The sequence below is a fragment of the Chiloscyllium punctatum genome, chromosome 14 (genome assembly GCF_047496795.1).
Source record: "Chiloscyllium punctatum isolate Juve2018m chromosome 14, sChiPun1.3, whole genome shotgun sequence".
NCBI lineage: Eukaryota > Metazoa > Chordata > Chondrichthyes > Orectolobiformes > Hemiscylliidae > Chiloscyllium > Chiloscyllium punctatum.
Window position 1 is genome coordinate 12161951 of NC_092752.1, and position 17901 is coordinate 12179851.

The window sequence follows — 17901 nt, forward strand, 5'->3', positions numbered from 1 at the left end:
GTCAAGCTGAGGTTACCATGAAGACTCACCTTCTCAAATTCCCCCCTTGCCTGAGATTTGGGGACCATCAGGTTAAACCATCACCAGTCATCTCCCTCTAATACAAGAGCAGCCCTATGGTTTAGTTGGGCTATACTAACTTTACAGTTATCTTTACGGGAGGGGCTTGGGGTTAGGTGACATAGGGTGGTAAAGAGGCTCAAGTGAAACATGAACACCAGAATGGACCACTTGGACTCACTGGCCTGTTCCTGTGTTGTATTTTCTAAGAGCTTAGCAGAAGTTTGACCATGATGCTCGTACAGGATTAAAGACTACATTGCCCCATTTTGTTCCTCTCCACCCAGATGTTGACGAGTGTGCAAGGAGGACACATAAATGCAGTGCTTTCGCGACTTGTCAGAACACACCAGGCTTGTACAAATGCAAATGTATAACTGGCTACAGGGGGAGCGGTTTCAGCTGCACACGTATGTACACCAACTCAAGCAGGCCACTCTGATGCACATCACTCACATATACCATAGTTTTTTTTTATATTCCACTGGGATTTGTCTTGCTAATAACTTGCTAAAATGGGGAAAGGAGCAAGAGAGCAAAGCCAACTGGATGCTTTTCTCAAAGGCTTCTCACAAACTGAAAGAACTACAAGTAATAGCTCCGATGGCTAGGGACTGAGATCGTAAATGGAGCCGAGACTTGAAATTCATCCATGTCGGAGAAAGAAACATTATAAAATGCGTGTCTTTATCAACATTTATAACAGCTTCAGTCCATCTCTATAAATATAAGCACACACGAGTATGCAGTTAAGACCCAGAAATTAATCACTCAATTTTCATAGTCATCTGAATAGTCATCTTTGACGTTGCCAATTCTTAGAGTCTAAAGTTAGATTTAAAAAGAGAGTTGGTGCAGTAATGATGCCCTGTTCTGAGGTGAACAAATTATTCAAACTGAGGTTGACGTAAGCCTGAAACTTCTTACAAATTTGAATCAGAAGTAAAGATTGTGTAGGATAAACGGCACCAACAGAGAGGCTGTGTTGCCCAATCAGCCTGTGTCAGTATTTATCTGCTACAATCCACTCTCATCTCAGTCTACCCGTTGTGACCTTCCATTCCCTGCTCCCTCATTGGTAGTTTCTAATTTCTCCTAAAACATACCAAAATTTTGTTGTAATAACATCTCCACCGTAGAAATTGAATCTTTTATAATTGTTTTAAAGTTGATCATTACAATGTTAAATGCACAAAGTGATCATCTGTTTCAAATAAAGTGGAATGTTCTAACCTCGTTAGCTTTGGAAGGAACGAACAAGAGAGAAATGGAACACCCTATCCTGCTGAGGTCAGAAATTGTCCCCACTTATCTTTATTTGCATATCTGAGTGGAGTTACCTTAGAATGAAGATGAAGAACCATGTTGAATGTGAAATAAAGGGTGTGAAGCCACATAGCCCTGTTCCACTATATAGCTCTGGGTGAGGCATATGTTTAATACAATACAGTGAGCAAAGTGAGTTATGGTCTAATGTTTACAAAGCAATTTGTAACTCATCAATTACATTTTCACTCTTTCAGCTGACAGGAGGATAATCAATGGAAAGTTGCCATTTTTTCCAATACCACCCAAAGACAATAAAACTACGAATAATGTTGATCTGGAGATTACCACCCCGACAATCGCTGTGAGGAAACCAATCCCAGTGACCCCAGCTCGGAGAATTAATACCCCACCACTCATCACCTACAAGCCAGAGGTCAAAACGGAAAATCCCCCCCCTGCTGCAAGTGCAGACACCACCACATCCTTGATAACAACCTCAACTGTCGTCTCAACCACAACCTCAACTGTAGCCACAACCACAGCCTCGACCAAAGCCTCAACCACAAGATCGACTACAGCCGCGACTGTGGACAACAGGATCCCTAATGAGGTGCCCCGGCAAAGAGGAGATGTTTTCAGTGAGTATTACCATCGCCTTTATAGCACTTGCTGACATGTTGGTGGATGGTGCTTTGTTAATCCCCATCTGGGAAAGTGATTTGTTAGTGGTCTGAAAACCATGAATTGGCAGTGCAGTAACAGACAAGTCGGGTTACAAGTCGGATATTTTCGAAAAACGCAACTGTATTCAGGTATTTATGAAGTTAAAAATCACACAACACCAGGTTATTGGATTAAGCTTGGATGAAGCTACAGATGAAGGAGCTTTGCTCTGGAAGCTTCCAAATGAACCTGTTGGACTATAACCTGGTGTTGTGTGATTTTTGACTTTGTCCATGAGGCAGACAAATATTAGTACTCTGAGTCAATTTTTGATTTTTCATCTGAAAGATTTAACTTTAATAATGTGCCTGTTGAAGTGCACTCACTAATGTAATGTTGGAAACACCGAAGCCACTTTTCACAGACCACCATAATAACCGCCAGGCAATCTGTTTTGTGATGATGCTAGAGGAATAAATATCCTCGTTTTCTTTGAAACAACCCTGTCAGAGAAGCCAAGGCAAGATGCACAAGGCAGCAGCTCCAACAAATGCTGCATTCCCTCAGGGTCAACCAAAGCTTTTAGAATGTCAACACTCTGCCCTGTGTGGTTTATAATGGTTTAAGGTGGCTAGTTACTTTGTCAAAGACTGAGCAATGAAGATGATGTAGCATGTACTGCAATTCATGCACATCACTGGAACCAAGAACTCCTTGGGCTAAGTGTGCACCATTCCCATTGCCAGGTTCTGGAAATGTATTATTGTTATGTGTTCATGTGCTATCGGACTGAATGAGTTCTCTTCCATGCTTGAGGGGGTTGGAAACTGACAGCCTTCAATGTATCTGTTACACTGCAGCTGCTCAGAGACCTCCTGTTTCTTGAAGCATTTAAATCTGAGGTTCTCATTGAGTCATACATACAGTTGTGTTTTGTAAACACAGTGAGCAGAGCCTTTGGAATGTCCTTGCTGCTAAGCAGAAACAAATAAGGGCAAGTCAAGGAACCAAGACATTATCAAAGCCAGGGTTTTCTGGCTCAGCATAATGGAAACCTGGAAAAGCTAGTATTCAATGCTGTAGGGACAGGGAGTGATGATTAGACTTGGTCAGGCCCCAGTGAAGGACTGCATTCAGGTTTGTGTAATGTAGCACTATAAGGATATCGTGGCCTTGGATATGATGTCACAGCCTAAAAGATTAAGTTATAATTGCACAACCAGCTCTTATGTTTGTTGTGAGTTGCACTGAGCAAGGTTAACTCATTCTCAATTGCAGGTAGCCATTAGTTGAACTGACTTCATTTATACCCCTCCCAACAAAGGGGGCAGTAGAGAGGGCAATATAACAAACTACTCAGATCCTACAATAAGCTGCACAGTTCCCCTGTGTTTAGAAGATTGAGGGGCAATCTCATCAAGATGTTAAAATGTCATAGGATTTCCAACTAGTAGCTATTTCCTGTGGTGAGGGAATTCATTCAGGTATATAATTAGAGCCAAGCCACTCTGTGGTGAATTCAGGAAGCACCTTTTACAAAGAGACTAAAAAGAGACATGAAGTTGAAGTTTTTTATCTTTCAGTCATCAGCCCTTGATGCAAGAAACCAAACTTTGAAAGAGGACACCAATATTATACAGTATGAGAAAGGGTACTGATTGGTTGGCATGGACCTTTGCTAGATTAGAGTGGTGCTGGAAAAGCACAGCAGGTCAGGCTGCATCCGAGGAGTTGACTGACTTCAGATCAGGCAGAAAGATTCTGACTGGTCAGAATGTTGCCATGGGGAATACAGCAGGGATGAGTGTAACTCTGTCTCAAAGAGAAACATCCAATGCATGGACAAGCTCCTTTTGCCTATATTGAATGTAGCTTCTAGCTCACACAAATGAACCTTTTAACATAGAGGGTATTGGCAATTTCTCCACCAAAATGCTGCAAATGCTGGGTCAATTGAATTTTAAGATTAAGATTAATAGATTTTGGTTAGGTGAAGGTATAGAGAAATATGGAATAGAGTAAATGGAATTAACATAGAGATCATTGTCTATTTAACTAGCAGAAGAGACTGAAGAGGCTGAGTGGCATATTCATGTTGCTATATTCCTAAGTTGTTGACTGTTTGTAGGTATCAGTGATGTTGCCCACACTTTGATAAGAATCCTGCATTTTTCAGCATCCTGGTTAGTGCATGCTATTTAGGTTTTAGCAAGTTACATTTAAATTATAATTCAGTTGGATGCCCCTGAGAATTGGAGACATCATTAAGACAGACAGAAGTTGTACTTAAACAACACTTTTATCATTTTAAGTCCCTGGCATGAATTGGATTCCTTTTGTGAGGATCACCGATTTGTTGGTAGAATCTTTGCGACCCTCTTTATAAGAACGTTTGTCAGACAAGAAAGTTCTTTTAAATAGAAACGATGTCAGTGTTTTCACTAAAATACACAAGAAAGAATTTTGCAACAGTCCATTTGCACTTTGGAATCCCCTCTGAAAGATCATGGATCAGTTAGATCAGACTGAAAATGCACCTGACTGTGTCATTAGAGAGCAGAGAATTCTTGTAGTTCAATCAAAACCTAGAGTTTAAATCAAGCAAGTATAAAGTGAGCAGGGATAATTGGAGCAAAAGATCCTAACTAATAGTAATTCACTCTTTAGTTCATCTCCTTCCTTCGTTTTGTCAGTGATTTTCGCATCTTCATACCTACACAGACTCCTAACAGTTCCAAAATGTTCCAAAACCGGGATCAAGTTCCCGCCATTAGGGTCAAATGGGGGTCAGGAGCTTATCTTGTGTGGTACTTACTTGTGAATTTCTCCAATTTTTCTTTATAAATTCATAGGATGTGGATGTTATTGGCTGGGCCAGTATTTATTGTCCTTTGGAAAGTGGTGATGAGCTGCCTTCCTGAACCATTTCAGTCCACCTATTGTAGGTTGACCCACAGTCTCCTTAGAGAGAGAATTCCAGAAATTTGACTCAGCAACAGTGAAGGGACCACAATATATTTCCAAGTCAGGATGGTGAGTGGCTTGGAGTAGAATTTGCAGTGGTGTTCCCGTGTATCTCTGCCCTTATCCTTCCAGATGGTGGTGATTGTAGGTTTGGGACGAGTCACGTTGAGTTAATTTGGTCAGTTAATGGCCAGAAGGCAGGCTCAATGTCTGATTTAGGATAATGAGTGGGTGATTGCAGCTGGAGAATCAGTCAGTGGGCCACTAAGAGGGAGCAGCAGGAAAACCGTGATGAGTGAGTTGCTGGATGGACACATTCTCTCCAAATCTAAAATAAGAAAAGGTCTTTGCAGCCAGACCACCACTCCTGAGGGGGAGGGGGTGTGACAGGGCTTGGGGTGTTTTCCTCTTCCAAAGGGTGGCATGTGGTTTCAACTGGACCCAAGCAGAAGATGGTTGGGGGCAGGAGATCTATAAGCCTGGTTGGAGCATTGACCCTTGTCCCCCTTCCTTGCCTACCTACCAGGAAATCACCTCAAGTCAATTGCAATACTCCTCAGCTGCTTGGCGGTACTGGAGGCTGAGTGGAAACTCCTTAATAGGCCACTAACAAGTTTAATTGGTAACTTATTCTAGATCTCTTGTGGTGTAGTGGAAATGTCCCTATATCTGAGCAAAGGGGCTCAAGTTCAAACCTTGGCTGCTCCAGAAATATGTAATGGCATCTCTGAACAAATTGATTAGGAAAATTTCTATCTTTGTGGGCCAGTAACTCTGCATCTCACATGCCATTGTACCTTTGAAATGAAAATGGGAGTACACCATTTCACAGAATCGTGACTGATTTTGGGCTATCTCAACAGCTCCCTACATGCCCTTGATTCCTTGAAGCCAAATATCTGTCTTATCTCAGCATAAAATATATTCAACATTGGAGCATGCACAACACTGAGGTAGACACCCTGAAAGTTCACAACCATGTGAGTGAAATAATTTATCTTTGTCTCAGCATCATGGTGGCTCGGTGGTTAGCGCTGCTGCTTCACAGCACCAGGGTCCCAGGTTCGATTCCAACCTCGGACAACTGTCTGTGTGGAGTTTGTACATTCTCCCTGTGTCTGCATGGGTTTCATCTGGGTGCTCCGGTTTCTAAAGAGGTGCAGGCCAGGTGAATTGGCCATGTTAAATTGCCCATTGTGGTAGGTGCTTCAGTCACAGGGAAATGGGTCTGGATGGGTTACTCTTTGGTGGGTCGGGTTGGGCTGAAGGGCTTGTTTCCACACTGTAGGAAATCTAATTGATAAATGTCTCTTATCGTGAGATAAGATTTCCTGAGCAGCAGAAACCATCTCTCATTGGCTGATGGTGCCAACTTGCTTGGCCATGTGCCCTTCTTTTGGTCCCAACTGTCTTTGGGGATAATCACATTGATTGACAAAGCAGACTCTGCCTACCTCTACTTCTACATCTTGTAAGACCATAATTTCAAAAGAAATAGGAACAGCACCAGGCCATTTGGTCACTTCAGTTTGCTCTGCCATTCAATCAGATGATGGATGATCCAGCATTGTCTTATAGCCTTTTGAAGATTTTGAATACTGAATCCCACACAATAACCACTCTCACTTTCCCACACACATACCCCTTGCCCCTGCTGGCTGGCCTTTGTGAGTGCTATGCACTTCAGTCACCACTCTTCAGGCCTCCTGTCTTCCTTCTAAGGCAGATGGAAGTCTCAGTTCCCCTCAACAGCTCAGCCAGATGAGGAGCAGATAGGTGGAAGTCCCATGTGGGCCTCTATCACTGGGCACTTCTGTTATGTCATCAAACTGACATAAACATGTGTCTTAGCTAAAGCCTAACTTCCCACTAACCCACCACCTTGGCCCAGGAACAGGCTTCCTGCTGCTACAGTAAAAACAGTTGCGTTAATTAGAAATGATCGGTATAAAACAATATCTACGGCCTGTTTCCTCTCCAGTTTAGTTCTGACGTTCTAGCTATGATTCTGAATCTTGGTGTTGCTCCTTCTATTCTGTGCCAATTCTCTGACAGCACAGAGCCAGATCCTGGTCTATTTCAGGCAGCAGTTATGTTAACAGGGAATAGGCCAAGGAATGCGTCCCAGCCTGTTTGTGAAATTTCTTGGAACTCCTGAGGGTTACATTGTGATTGCAGCTCTGAGAGACAGGAAGTGGTTTGGTTGGGAAGGGAGATAGCGCTAGTAAAGTTGACTGCAGCTGCCATGGAAATGGCAAATCTATCCCTAAACAAGCCCATGATGTGGAATGGTTTTTCAGTGATACATTCCTTCATGCCTTTTTTAGATACCTTTTAGCAAGTAATTTTTTTTTCTAATCATGGTAAGGTAGACAGTGGAGATTCTCACCATCATAGTGACCATAATGGTCACAATCCGGGACACTTATGGGGGATAAATATAAAGAACGTTTCTGTGTTCCAGCCATGGGGAAAGTTGCAGTGAAAGTGTGAATGTTCCTCCGATATATCTTGATCTCTACATCAGGACAGTGTAGCTAATGTCATATTGTGACCTCCTGTCTGAAAATGAGAGAAGTCTTTAACGCTGATTAATGTATTACAGGTAGTTCCATGCTATATCCTGAAGTGAGGCAGAGGCCATTGGTATTTTGATCTGATTTGATTTATTATTGTCACATGTACCTAAATACAGTGAAAAGTTTTGTATGCCATGCAGTACAGCAGATCATAACATACATGATGTTCTGCTTTAACCCATGTGTTGTTAATGCAAATTCACTGTTACACGTTTGACGAACTGGGGACATTATTTCTAAAGCACGAACGTTTAAAACGTGTGTTGACTGTAATGCAATTACATTGCCAATATTTTAAATGTTGTTTCTAAAGTGTGATTTTTCTATAATGCGGGTTTATACAAGAACGCAAGCATCATGTTATAAAAGAACTACATATTCAAAGACACAAAGATCACAGGGTGATTGAACAGAGTGAGGAATACAAAGTTACAGCTGCAAAGAAGGTGTACTAAAAATAAGATCAACGTTAGATTTCACTTCATTAAATAAAATCAGCATCAACCCCACTCTCTTTATAAAACTCTATTAAATGCTTCTATTAACCAATCTCCTCTTGGCTACAATTCAGTATTCCGAAAAGCAGATATTACTCTGTGATTATTGTGGCCATCATCCTGAGGGTTTGTTATTTGATCACATCTCCCAAGTTTTCCAAACTTTTCCTAATGCAGTAATATACTTTTCAACACTTTGAAAGCCACGTGGAAGATTGTGCATCAATTAAAATGATACATTGTATTCAGGAAGAAATTGGTTAATAGAAGAATTTAACGAAAGGTTGATGCTGATTTTATTTAAAGAAGTAAAATGGGCAATAGGAAAGTGTCCATCTATTAAAATGAACATAAATTTAAAAAAAGGGGGTGAGTTGTCAAATGGACTACTGATCGTCTATCTATTGTTTTGTACTATAATTGCAGTGTCATGATTCTAGCTCAGTAGTGCCATTTAATCCCCTCCATTTAATCCCCTCCATTTTAGACAACGTCATCACCCTAACCCAGATTATGAGACCTTTCATCAACTCCACTGGATTTACATCCCAGTTGACATTCCAAGAACTGCTCTCATGTTTTGTTTTCATCTCAACCAGTGTTTGCTTGAGAAGGCCCCCGTTTACTTTTATTTGATACTTCAACTATATACAACCAATACAGTAAAAACGAGACAGTGTTCATCCAGGACCAAGGTGCTACATAGACAGGGCGGCATAAAGTACATAGAAGTGCAAAACCCGTAAATTACAGTGTAATAAGAGAATGATAATTAATAGACACTGTTCTAGGAGTAATTCGAAGTCATGCAAAGAATTTCAGATGGAATAGAGTCTGATCATACAGAGTTAAGGAGCCTGATGGCTTGGGGCAAGAAACTGTTGCATAGTCTGGCCGTTAGAGACTGAATGCTTCAGTATCTTCTGCCAGATGGCAGGAGGGAGAAGTGTCTGAGTGAGGGGTGTGTGGGATCTTCCACAATGCTCTTAGCCTTTCGGATGCAGCGTGTGGTGTAAATGTCTGTAGTGGAGGGGAGAGAGACCCCTCTGATCCTCTCAGCTGTCCTCACTATTCATTGTAGGGTTCTATGATCTGAGATGGTACAATTGCTGAACCAGGCAGTGAACTCTCTGTAGAATGTGGTGAGGATGGCGGGGTGTTAGGTGGGCTTTCCTCAGCCTGGCACAGAAAACAGAGACGCTCTTGGCTATGGAGCTGGTGTTTACGGACCAGGTGAGATGCTCTTGGGTGCATCTTGCTGAGGTGTATAAACTGCAAAATGAAACAGAATGCAGATTCGATGTGCAGTACTGAATTATTCGATAGGTGGATTCTTCACAAATCCATCTCGTTACTTATAGAAGCTAAACCTGAGATCTGATTGCTTTGGGTGTTAGTTTATTGATTAACATACATGTTTTCCCACTTTTGTTTTGTTTTCGATGTGATGGAAAGGTCTTGAACTTACAATGCACGCCACCCTGATTTGCAAATGTTTTGACATTCTGTCACTAGTGATGGATTACAGTTCTGGAACTCCCAACTCCCACCCAGCACAGTGGACGTAGCCACACCCCCTGATCTTAGTGGATCCAGAAGGTGGCTTTGTCCAACCATCTTCTCCAGGGCAATTACATTTGGCCTGGTCAGCGATGCTCATATCCTGTGAATGAATTACGTGGACTCCCTTTGAGCCAGCACTGTCGATAAACTGACAAAAATTATACATCTCAAATACTGGGAGTTTATTGTATTATCGCAATGTCTGCGCTGTCCAAGTAATCAGTTGAGGGGAGAAGGCCGTTTACTGGTAAGTTTTATTTAAGGCAAAGTTGCATTATTATTTAAGTGATTTATGCTGTAAATAAAAGTATAACAGTGATGTGTCTACCCCCTGAATTATGTTTCTATTACTCAATGCATATTTTTACACTGATATGTGAACCTCTTGATCAACCAGAATATTTGGTCACCTGGCACATTCCTGATCCCATAGGTGCCGGATAATAAAAAGTTTACTGTATTGAATAAAGCGCAGGAAGGAAGTGGGTCAGAGGCTTATAATAATTGAATAAACTATGTTTTGTTCTTGTAATATGTCAGTATGTGTGGGTTAAATCCTCAATTCCTTCCGCTTTCTTACAAAACCAATAAATCATTGACCTTTTCATCACCAACTGGTTATTTGGTCTTTTGAAAGAGTGGTCACCATTATCTCAATGTGCATCCAACTCTCTGTCCTTCCAGTCTCACATTTGAATGTAGATTCGAAAGCCTTGCCCTGCAGAAAGAGACGCTAATGAGAATGAGAGAGGCAGTGAAGTTTGAATCTCGCTCAAACTGCTTGGACTACGTCCAGGGTTCGGATAGCATGAGGTGGTGATTGTTATTCAGCTTACTGCTTAAACCCCGCCTGCAGCTGGCTCACTGAATACCAGCCATCAGTGTGATATAACTCTACATCTCATTCAACAGGAATTCACCAAAGATAACTCAGGCTTCGACAACATGTGGTGTGATTCTAAAAGGGAAGGTGTCTCACATGGCAGGTTGGATATAGTAATCTCACAAAGAGGAACGATAAAGCTCTCTCTCCCATAGCTATGGCATGCCACTTATTTCACTGTGGCCACTAATCTTCATTACAGCTCATGGAATCTTGGCAGTAAGGCAGGGCATTCTGCACATAATAATTCAGCACTAAAACCAGAGCCACAAATAGAATTCAATTGATGCCTAAACCTGATGTGTTTGCCAAGGATGGATTTTTTTTAAAGGGATGCTGCATCTAGTCACATTAATATTATTTTTAATTATTTGAATCCCCTTCAAGCATAGACATTGATTGGATTGGTACTTTTGTAACTGGAATGAAGTACAATTCCTCCTTTTGTCCACCCTGTTCTCCTCTTCAGTCAGGTTCTGTTGGTACCGTTTCCAATTCCGGAACCTTGGACCTGCAGTATATTATGTGGCGCGGCCTCAGAGGCAACATTAACTCTGAATCAGGGATTTAAGCCTTACTGCAGAGTGGCTAACACGCCAGTGCAATGTTGCACTGTTGGAGATGCCCGCTTCTGGATGAGATGCCAGACTGAGGACTCGTCTGCTCTTTCTGACTGTACGGTAAATCATACTTTCCTACAGTGCAGAGAGAGGCCATTCAGCCCATCATTGCTGCACTGACCCTCCAAAAGACATCCCACCCAGATCTGTAACCCTGCATTTCCCATGGCTAATCCACTTAGTGTCCAGGGATGTTCAGGCTGTCAGCAATTTAACATGGTCAATCCACCTTTGACTGTGGGAAAGAAACCAGAGCACCTGGAGGAATCAACGTGGACATAGAGTGAATGAGCAAACTCCACACAGACAGTTGCCTGAGGGTGAATTCAAATCCGGGTCCCTGGCGCTGTCAGGCAGTAGTGCTAACCACTGAGCCCTCCTGCCACTCTAAGGGTAAACTGTAATTATTAGCTAAAACGAAGTATGTCAGGTCATGTTCCTTTTCCATGTGTTTAGACAGTACAACAACCAACAATAACTAACAATAACTTAGCAAAAGTTTTGAAGATCTGCCTTGGCTTGTCTGATATGGGACAAAGATGAGGGTTAAGGATGAGTAAAAATGGTATGCTTTGTTCAGCATGCTCCTCTCAGTTAAGGTGAATGTGATTAGCCTTGTGTTGCTTCTAAGAGCTCTTCATTCATTTTGCAGTCCCACGCCAGCCTGGAGGGAATGGGGCATTATTTGGCCTTCTGGATATTGAGAAGGGGATTACTGCAGAGGAGAATGATGCAAGGGATGACCAAGGTATTTATTCCAATGATACTATTCATGCTGGCAGGTCTCTGATAATGCAAGATAAAAGCCCATGGCCCAGCTCGAGAACGTGTGGAGACATGTGATCAGGATAGGCTCTCTTCTCCTTCGTTTTTTCCCTCCATTTTAACAAAGCTTTTGGGGCCTTATTCCAGCTGTGATTTGATTGAATCCTTGACTTTTGGACAGTGGTTACAGATAAACCTGTGTTTTCTCGCCGCTGAAGTTTGATAAAGAATGTAAACTTTATTAATACGATCTGTTAAAAATGTCGATTTATCAGGATGTCTATCAAAATTTCAGAACAGTGCAAATTTTCCCCTGTCTCTTACTGCTTTTATTCTTGTTGATGCCAAATTCTCTTAACATCAGACTTTTGAAACTAAGATACTATAACTGTTAGAGTCTGAGCAGAATTTAGTGTTCATGCTCTCACTTTTTTTTAGATTAGATTACTTACAGTGTGGAAACAAGTCCACACCAACCCTCCGAAGAGCAACCCGCCCAGACCCATTCTCCTATATTTCCCCCTTCACCTAACACTACGGGCAATTCAGTACGGCCAATTCACCTGACCTCCACATCTTGGACTGTGGGAGAAAACCGGACCACCTGGAGGAACCCCACGCAGACACAGGGAGAATGTGCAAACTCCACACAGACAGTTGCCTGAGGCAGGAATTGAACTTGGGTCTCTGGCACTGTGAGGCAGCAGTGCTAACCACTGTGCCACCCTGCTGCCGCTTGAGTCACTTTTGGAGACAGTGGGAGGGTGATGGGAAGGGGATCAACTGCTTTCCTACTCCTTTCTGTGGGTAGGAGTAGGGAGGGAAGGCTTGTGGAGGGCTTCCCATATCCCACCACCAACTGACCCCTTTTAGAATCATAGACTCAGTGAGATTTTACTGCATGGATAGGGACCCTTTGGCCCATTGTGTCCACAATGGGTCAACAAACACCCAGTTATTCTAATCCCTCTTGCCAGCACTTTGCCGTCAGAGCTTTGTACATGTCAATCGTGTGCCCTCTCGGCCTTCTCTGGTCTAAGGAAAACTACCCCAGCCCATTTAGTGTCTATTGGCAGCTGAATCGCTTCAGTTCAGATTAGATTACATTACAGTGTGGAAACAGGCCCTTCGGCCCAACAAGTCCACACCGCCGAAGCACAACCCACCCATACCCCTACATTTACCCCTTACCTAACACTACGGGCAATTTTAGCATGGCCAATTCACCTGACCTGCACATCTTTGGACTGTGGGAGGAAACCAGAGCACCCGGAGGAAACCCACGCAGACATGGGGAGAACGTGCAAACTCCACACAGTCAGTCACCTGAGGCGGGAATTGAACCCGGGTCTCAGGCGCTGTGAGGCAGCAGTGCTAACCACTGTGCCACCATGCCGCCCACATAGTCTGCTCATTTGTAGAGTTTAAGGTGATTATTCCTTCTGTAGAGGGGACATTCCTTGGTATTGTGCTATATTATTTGTAACTCTTCAACTTATTTCCATGTATCCTGTCATAAATTCCTTAATAATTAATGCTAGCAATTTTCTAAGCCAACATCCTGGTCAATGTCAGTGCCTTGTCTAACATAATCACATCCTTCCTACAGTGTGGCAACCAGAACTCACACAATACTCCAGCTGTGGCCTAGTTAATGTTAAATCAAGGTCCCTCATATACTCCTTGCTCTTGTATTCAATGCCTTGACTAATAAAGGCAGGTATCCCATATGCCTTCTTAACCAGCTTTGTCGAATTGTCCTGCTGCCTTCAAGTGCCTTTAAGTGGGTAATTAATATTTGCTTGTCTCAGCAGACTTAGAATTCACCCAGCAGGGGGTGGAGGAGGTGTTGTCACAGAGCCCTGGCCTTGGGGAAGAAGGGAGTTGTGAAAGCCACTCTCTAGCTCTTGCTGCCAGCCTTCCTGCACAACTCATGCCCTGAGGTATCCACTTTGCCCTCACTCACCTGTGGCCGACATTGCTGGTGGATCCTGGACCTCCAGGGATGGAGCAGATGCACTACTGGGCAGCCACCACTATTCTCCCAGTGGCACTGCAGGCAATGAGCAGCTGTCTACTTCTGATTGGCCAGCAGGTGTTGGGGGAGGGAAGTGGGCAGCACTTTAGCCACTGAGTACTTGGCCCAGTGGGGGTCCATAGCTGGTTGTGTGACCTAAGGAGGAAACACAGGACTCTTGCTGGGTCTCCAGTCAGTGGGTGAGACCTTCACTGCTAGGGTTAAATTTCACTCTCTGTCTTGGTAAACTCCTATTGCCTCCTGATGAGAAGAGATCCCACTCTGCTACAATTGTACAGGTGAAAGGTGAACTCCCAAATATCAGGCCGACTGCAGGCCTATTGTTGAAGGCACCAGTGAGTGGTCGGCCCCTTTATAGCTGTACATAACTGTCTGAAATTAATGGCTGGTGTTTTTGTGCTTTATTTAATTGGCAGATATTTTGATGAACAGCTGCAACTTTGACCATGGAATGTGTGGCTGGACCCAGGAGAAAGAATCAGGAATTCACTGGGAGCGAGTTCCTGCCCCTTCAGGTAATCAAAACCCCTGAATCTTTTTATAGCAGACACTCAAATGTATGGTAAAAAGTCGGACCAAGGAATTACAACAGCAACTTGTGTTGTGTCCTCGAAAGTTACTGTATATTTTTTGGCAGGATGGAAAATGTACACCAAATCGAACAAAGCAGGAAGTGTTACAAGGTAGTGACTCCAAACATGATCAAAGAAATTTGGGGAAGATGTTACAGGAGAGTAGGGAGGTGGAGACAGAGTGGGCTGCAGGGACCTGACTCCAGAGTTTAGGATTTAGACAAATAAAGACAATAGTTACCATTGGTGGGACAAAACGTTTTCTGATGTTTGGATATCTTGGAGGGTTTTGATGCTGGAGGTCACAGAGAAGGGAAGACTGGGGTTTGAATACTTGGATAAGTATTTTACCATAGGGACTATCACCATAATCGCACAAACTTAGCTCATTGAGAAGATATTAAATGAATGAAAAAGGGACAACGTGATGGACTTGAACTAAGGAACCCTTTGAGGGTCCTGATTCAGGTGTTGATGCCACCGTCTGGAAACCATAGTGCAGTGTTGTTAAAGGGAATGGAACTGAGTTGCTTTCTTTCTCTCTGAGAGACAGCTTCCATAGATGTGATGGACTGAATGGCTTTCCTCTGTGCAGTAACCATTCTGATCTATCCTTTGATCATGACAGGCCCTAAATAAAGGGACATCAGTTTATTTTTAGGAGTGAGAGAGAGAGAGACGCTAAAGACAATTCAGACCCTCCCCTGCTCTTTCATTCTCTTTTTCTCACTGTAGTTGATCGGTTTGAAAGATTCTTGTTTTTAAAGTTGACAAATGAATTCTGCTTTACAACAGTGGGGTGTTTGATGTCTTTGACAGCATCACACCAGAGGGAAGCTATTATTTAAACCAGTATGCAGAACCAATTAACTGTGACCGCAGGAGTGCAATGAGGTCAGACATTGAGGTCAGTGGGATACACAGATTAATCAGGATGACAAGCATCTCTGTCAAACATCTGAGGTTTCAGCTCCTTTGCCTCTCTTCAACCTGACACTGACGGTGACAAATGGGAACCACTGAAAGGTCAAGATCCCCTGATTGGAGACAATTGCTTGGATAACAACCTCAGCATTTCCTAAGTATACTTGTGTGCTCACAGTAATACCACCCTCCCACTGACCTATCACAACAACCCCCCACCTGCATCTACCTATCACTTCCCCCCCCTCCAACCCCATCCTCCTATTTATCTCTTAGCAACCCCCACCATCGCATTCCTGATGAAGAACTTATGCCCGAAATGTTGACTTTCCTGCTCCTCGGGTGCTGCCTGACCTGCTGTGCTTTTCCAGCACCACACTCTTCGACAGTAATACCACAGACAGAGGATCAATGCAGAAGACCCTGAATATTGATGCAAAGTTCTGGTTAATAGGGACTGGGGCTGCACTGAGATTTCAGCAAATATCCTTTGACTTGATTGCCTTTGTATTGGATAGATCAACTCTAAGCCCAATGGTAAACAAGGAAAGGCTTTCCTTTGCACTTGCTCACCCAGATGAGGGATTTTCTTTTCATACACGGGAGCTTCTGCAGGTGATATGTTCCATGGCTTGGCCAAGCTCCAAGGTCCCATTTCCAATCATTATCACTGAACGTTTTTTAAAACGTTACAGTGCAGTACAGGCCCTTCGGCCCTCAATGTTGTGCCAATCTGTGAAATTAATCTGATGCCCAACTAACCTACACAGTTCCATTATTATCCATATGTATACCCAATGCCCATTTAAATGCCCTTAATGTCAGTGAATCTACAATGTTACAGGCAGGTCGTTCCAACTAATCTGAGTTAAGAAACTACCCCTGATATCTGTCCTACATCTGTCACCTCTCAATTTAAAGCTATGTCCCATCATGTTAGCCATCACCATCTGACGAAAATGGCTCTCACTGTCCACCCTATCTAACCCTCTGATTATCTTGTATGTCTCAATTAAGACACCTGTCAACCTTTTTCTCTCCAATGAGATCAGCCTCAAGTTCCTCAGTCTTTCCTTGTAAGAGGTCCTAATCTTACTCTACTCATTCTTTTATTCCTGATATTCCTTTCTTCCATACCAGGCAACATCCTAGCAAACATCCTCTGAACCCTTTCCAAAGTTTCCACATCCTTCCTATAATGCCGTGACCAGACTGCACACAATACTCCAAGTCTGGCCTTATCAGTGTCTTGTACAGCTGAAGCATAACCTCAAGGCTCTAAAACTCAATTCCCCTACCAATAAATGGCAACACACCATATACCTTCTTAATAACCCTATCAACCTGGGTGGCAACTTTCAGGGATTTATGCACCTGGACACTGACATCTCTCTGTTCGTCCACATTGCCAAGAATTTTACTATTAGCCCAACACTCTACATTCCTGTTATTTCGTCTGAAGTGAGCTAACTCACACTTTTCTGCATTAGACTCCATTTGCCACTTCTCAGCCCAGCTCTGCATCTTACATATGTCCCTCTGTAACCACGAACATCCTTTGACACTATCCACACCTCTGCCTACCTTCGTGTCATCCCAAATTTACTAACCCATCCAGATTATCTATAAAAATGACAAACAGTCGTGGCCCAAAACAGATCCTTGTGGCACACCACTGGTATCTGAGCTCCAGGATGAACATTTCCCATCAACCACCACCCTCTGTCTTCTTTCAGCGAGCCAATTTCTGATCCAATTCACTAAATCACCTTCAATCCCAAAACTCCGTATTTTGTGCAATAGCCTACCGTGTGGAACCTTACAAAAGCCTTACTGAAGTCCATATACACCACAACAACTGCTTTACCTTCATCCACCTGTTTTGTCACCTTCTTGAAGAACTTAATAAAGTGAGTTGGGCACGACCTACCCTTCACAAAACTGTGTTGACTATCTCTAATCAAATTACTCCTTTCCAGATGATTATAAATCCTATCTCTTATAACCTTTTCCAACACCTTACCCACAACCGAAGTAAGGCTGACTGGTCTATAATTACCAGGGTTGTCTCAACTCCCCTTCTTAAACGAGGGAACGTTTGTTATCCTCCAGTCTTCAGGCACTACTCCTGTTGACAATGATGACATAAAGATCAAAGCCTAAGGCTCTGCAATCTCCTCCCTGGATTCCCAGAGAATCCGAGGATAAATCCTATCCGGCCCAGGGGTCTTATCTATTTTTTAGATCATCCCAATTGCTAAAACCTCCTTGTTGTCAACTGCAATCCTATCTAATCTAGTAGCCTGTATCTCTGTATTCTCACTAACATTGCCCTTTTCTGATCTGAATACTGACGAAAAATATTCATTAAGCGATTTCCCCTATGTCCTCAGATTCCACACACAACTTTCCACCACTATCTTTGATTGGCCCTAATCTTACTCTACTCATTCTATTATTCCTGATATACTCTAGTCATTGTTTTATTCCTGAGCTGTTTTGCA

At 42.9% G+C, this 17901-nt stretch overlaps 1 protein-coding gene across 3 annotated transcripts in view; it reads left to right on the top strand.

The window, feature by feature from the left end:
- npnta (nephronectin a) overlaps window positions 1-17901 on the top strand; it is a 70214-nt gene that overhangs the window by 35994 nt on the left and 16319 nt on the right. For 2 of the 3 annotated variants that reach the window (XM_072583897.1, XM_072583898.1), the window contains 4 exons: window positions 348-470; window positions 1584-1967; window positions 11751-11846; window positions 14318-14416. In XM_072583897.1, coding sequence (XP_072439998.1) covers window positions 348-470; window positions 1584-1967; window positions 11751-11846; window positions 14318-14416 — 702 coding nt within the window. The remainder of the gene's footprint in view (window positions 1-347; window positions 471-1583; window positions 1968-11750; window positions 11847-14317; window positions 14417-17901) is intronic. The other variant, XM_072583899.1, reaches the window with a different exon arrangement.